General features: G+C 46.8%; 1 protein-coding gene across 1 annotated transcript in view; it reads right to left on the bottom strand.

Annotated features, from left to right (window-relative positions):
* Srp9 (signal recognition particle 9) overlaps positions 1-779 on the bottom strand; it is an 8,311-nt gene extending 7,532 nt beyond the window's left edge. Inside the window, exon 1 of the mRNA XM_021162497.2 lies at positions 547-779. Within this exon, the coding sequence (XP_021018156.1) occupies positions 547-618 (72 nt within the window). The 5' untranslated portion in view covers positions 619-779. The remainder of the gene's footprint in view (positions 1-546) is intronic.
* Between the last annotated feature and the right edge of the window lie 2,458 nt (positions 780-3,237).

Raw genomic sequence — 3,237 nt, 5'->3', positions numbered from 1 at the left:
TTAGTTTTGCTTTGGGGAATGAAACCGCTTGCAAACATTTATGTCTAACGTGTGAGTGCAAACATTCTCCATGTTTCAACTGATCCAGGAAGAGAAAAAAAATCCCCACTAACAAAAAAAAAAAAAAAAAAAAAAAAAAAAAAAAAAAAAGTAGAGCAGGTGCTTCCTAACTGGGACGGACAGTAGCACCATTTTATAAGCAGGTACTCTCGGGTCTGGGTAGGAAAGGAAAGGGGCACTAAACTAAGCGACGGACAGGAAAGCGACGGTGCAGGGGGAGGAGCCCACTCAGCGACACGTAAACCAACCAGATCCCGAGCGGAAGTTAGGAGCTCCCCCGGGTGCAGGCCGCTGTGGGGTCCGGCGCTGCGGAAACCGCCCTGCCTGTAGCTGCTGGGGTCGCCTTGCTGGGTCGCTGGGTCTCCGGGTCAGGGGGAAGCAGACAAAGGGACAGTGACACCGGGCGGGCCGACTGTTTCCTGGACGTCAGGCCGCGCCAAGGATAGAGAAGCCCCGGGCCCCAGGGCGGTCCCTGCAGCGACTCACCTTCATGGGGTCCGCCAGGTAGAGCTTCTCGGCCGCCCGGCTGAACTCCTCCCAGGTCTGGAACTGAGGCATCGTGGCTTCAGGCAGCGAGGGACAAGGCCCCGAAGTGAGGCACGGCACTGTCGCCCGGCGTCCCGCCGCTCTCCCGCAACCGCCCACAGCGCAGCACTCGGGCGGCGCAAAGATGGAGGCGCACGAGCGCTCACGCCATTGGCCAGTCTCGGCCGCGCGCCGGTCCAATGGGCTGGAGGCGTGATGTTGGGGGGCGGGGCCTCCGCTCCGAGAGGTCGGGAGAGGAGAGGGCGGCTGCCACAGCGCCGCCTGCAGGGCTGGAGGGGATAGTGCCTGTGCTGCCTTTCCAAAGACTAAGCAGCTATGTGACCTGGTATCCAAGTCACAGTCGTGGTGATGACAAGGCGCAGCTGTCACACTCAAAGCCTAATCAAGGAGTTGGGAGACATAACGGACGCGCAACCAAAAACTCTCTGTGGTAGACTTTTGTATCGGGTCAGTGGAACAAAAAGGAGCGAGGCTCCCAGAGGTGAGACAAACTGAATAGGGAGTAGAGAAGGGCGAGACCTCTAGGCACATTTAAGATCTGCAGTGTACGTGTACTTAAGATGAACAGTAGTGTTCAAGGGAATGGAGGAAGAGAAGAAGCACAGAGAGAAGGAAGCCACACTGTGGCATCTGCTAGGATACAAAATTTGAGTCTTTATCTCAGGCAGAGTGTGACACAGGACAGCTTTTAAAAGAAATTTTATTGGGGTATATAGTTTATGTGTGCAGTAAACATCGGCTTTAAGAATATACAATCATGGGTTCTTAAAAAATACATATACACACACGTCACACACCCACAGAGCATATACCTACTTGCCTAATGTCATAATCAATATATGGGGGTATTTTTCACCTCTAGAAATCTCTTCATGCATGCCTCCTTGTAATTCATTTCCTCTGTCCTCACTCCTGGCCCCACGAATGTTTAACCTTACTAAAAATTACATCCCTCTGTCTATTGAGCTGCTTTTTTCCCCTTCCCTTCTCCATCTTGCTCTGCCCCTCCTCAATCCGGGCCCAAAGGTTTTTGTTGTTGTTGTTTTTATTTGTTGTTTCTCATTACAGATGGTTGTGAGCCACCATGTGGTTGCTGGGATTTGAACTCATTCATGACCTCCAGAAGAGCAGCTGGTGCTCTTAACCCTGAGCCCTCTCACCAGCCCCCATTGATCAGCTTTAAACAGTTTTGTTGGGTTTTTGTTTGGTTGTGGTTTTTGTTTTGTTTTGATTTGTCTTGTATTGTTTTGGGTTTACAGTGCTAAGGATTGTGCATTCTAGACAAGGTCTCTGCCACTGAACTTAGCCACAGTCTCTTCCTCATCTTGCCTTCCCTCTTCCCTATCTTTTTTTTTTCTTTTCTTTTCTTTTCTTTTCTTTCTTTCTTTCTTTCTTTCTTTCTCTCTTTCTTACTTTCTTTCTTTTTTGTTTGTTTGTTTGTTTGTTTTTCAAGATAAGGTTTCTCCGTGTAACCCTGGCTGTCCAGGAACTCACTCTGTAGACCAGGCTGGCCTCAAACTCAGAAATCTGCCTGCCTCTGCCTCCCAAGTGCTGGGATTAAAGGCATGCGCCACCCCTGCCCGGCTTCTTTTCTTATCTTTATTTTATTTTTCCTTCTTTCTCTTTTTCTTTCTTTCATTTTTTTCTCTTTTCCTTTCATTCATTTTCTTTCTCTTTTCTTCCTTCTTTCCTTCCTTCCTTTTTTTCTTTTGCTCTTTCTTTTTCTTTTTTTATGTCATGAGTTTGAGAAAAGCCCCAGCTATTTAGTCCAAGGCCAAACTGGGCTACTTAGAAATAAATAAGCAGGGCTGGAGAGATGGCTCAGCAGTTAAGAGCACTGACTACTCTTCCAAAGGTCCTGAGTTCAAGTCCCAGAAACCACGTGATGGCTCACAACCACCTGTAATTAGATCTGATGCCCTCCTCTGGTGTGTCTCAAGACAGCAACAACATACTCATAATAAATAAATAAATAAATCTTTAAATAAATAAATCTTTAAAAAATAAATAAGCAAAGAAAAGAAAGGAAGAAAGAAAGAAGAATGATGGCAGTCCTAGCAAGAGGCCATCATGATTCCTGGGCTAAATAGATAGTAATTATTTTGATTTTTTTAAAGGGGGTGAAGCAAAGGGACTCTGAAGTCAGCCTCCCTGGGGGATGCTTGAAGGTCTGCTCAAACATTAGGGCTTTACAGCTCAGGTTCCCAGGAGGCTGGGTGGTTAGCTGAGTCATCTCTACGAAGGTTAAAGTCACTTGTGAATAAAACTAGCTTCAGAAGAAGGCTTCGAGGTAGAGCCTATTCCCTTAGTACAAGGGACATATTGCAGGGGCTGTGGGGACGCTGAAGAGCAGAAACAAATGAGACGAGACAAAGGACAGTCCAGCAGGAAGGCCTTCTTGGAAGAGGAGTTTGTAAACATTTTTAGCAGTGTACATAACAATGAGTTTCGTTATGACATCTTCACACATATCCACAATGTCCCTTGATCATGTTCACACCCTCTAGCCCTACCTCTTTTAGATTGGTCCCAGCAAATATTTTTTTACCAACAAATCTTAATACACCCTCTTTCACACCTGTAAAAATCAAAGGGCATAGTGTTGGGGTTTAATCAAAACTTTGGAGTCCT

Source organism: Mus caroli, chromosome 1 (assembly GCF_900094665.2).
Source record: "Mus caroli chromosome 1, CAROLI_EIJ_v1.1, whole genome shotgun sequence".
NCBI lineage: Eukaryota > Metazoa > Chordata > Mammalia > Rodentia > Muridae > Mus > Mus caroli.
Note: the sequence above shows the minus strand (reverse complement) of the source record. Positions and strands in the feature narration are given on the sequence as shown.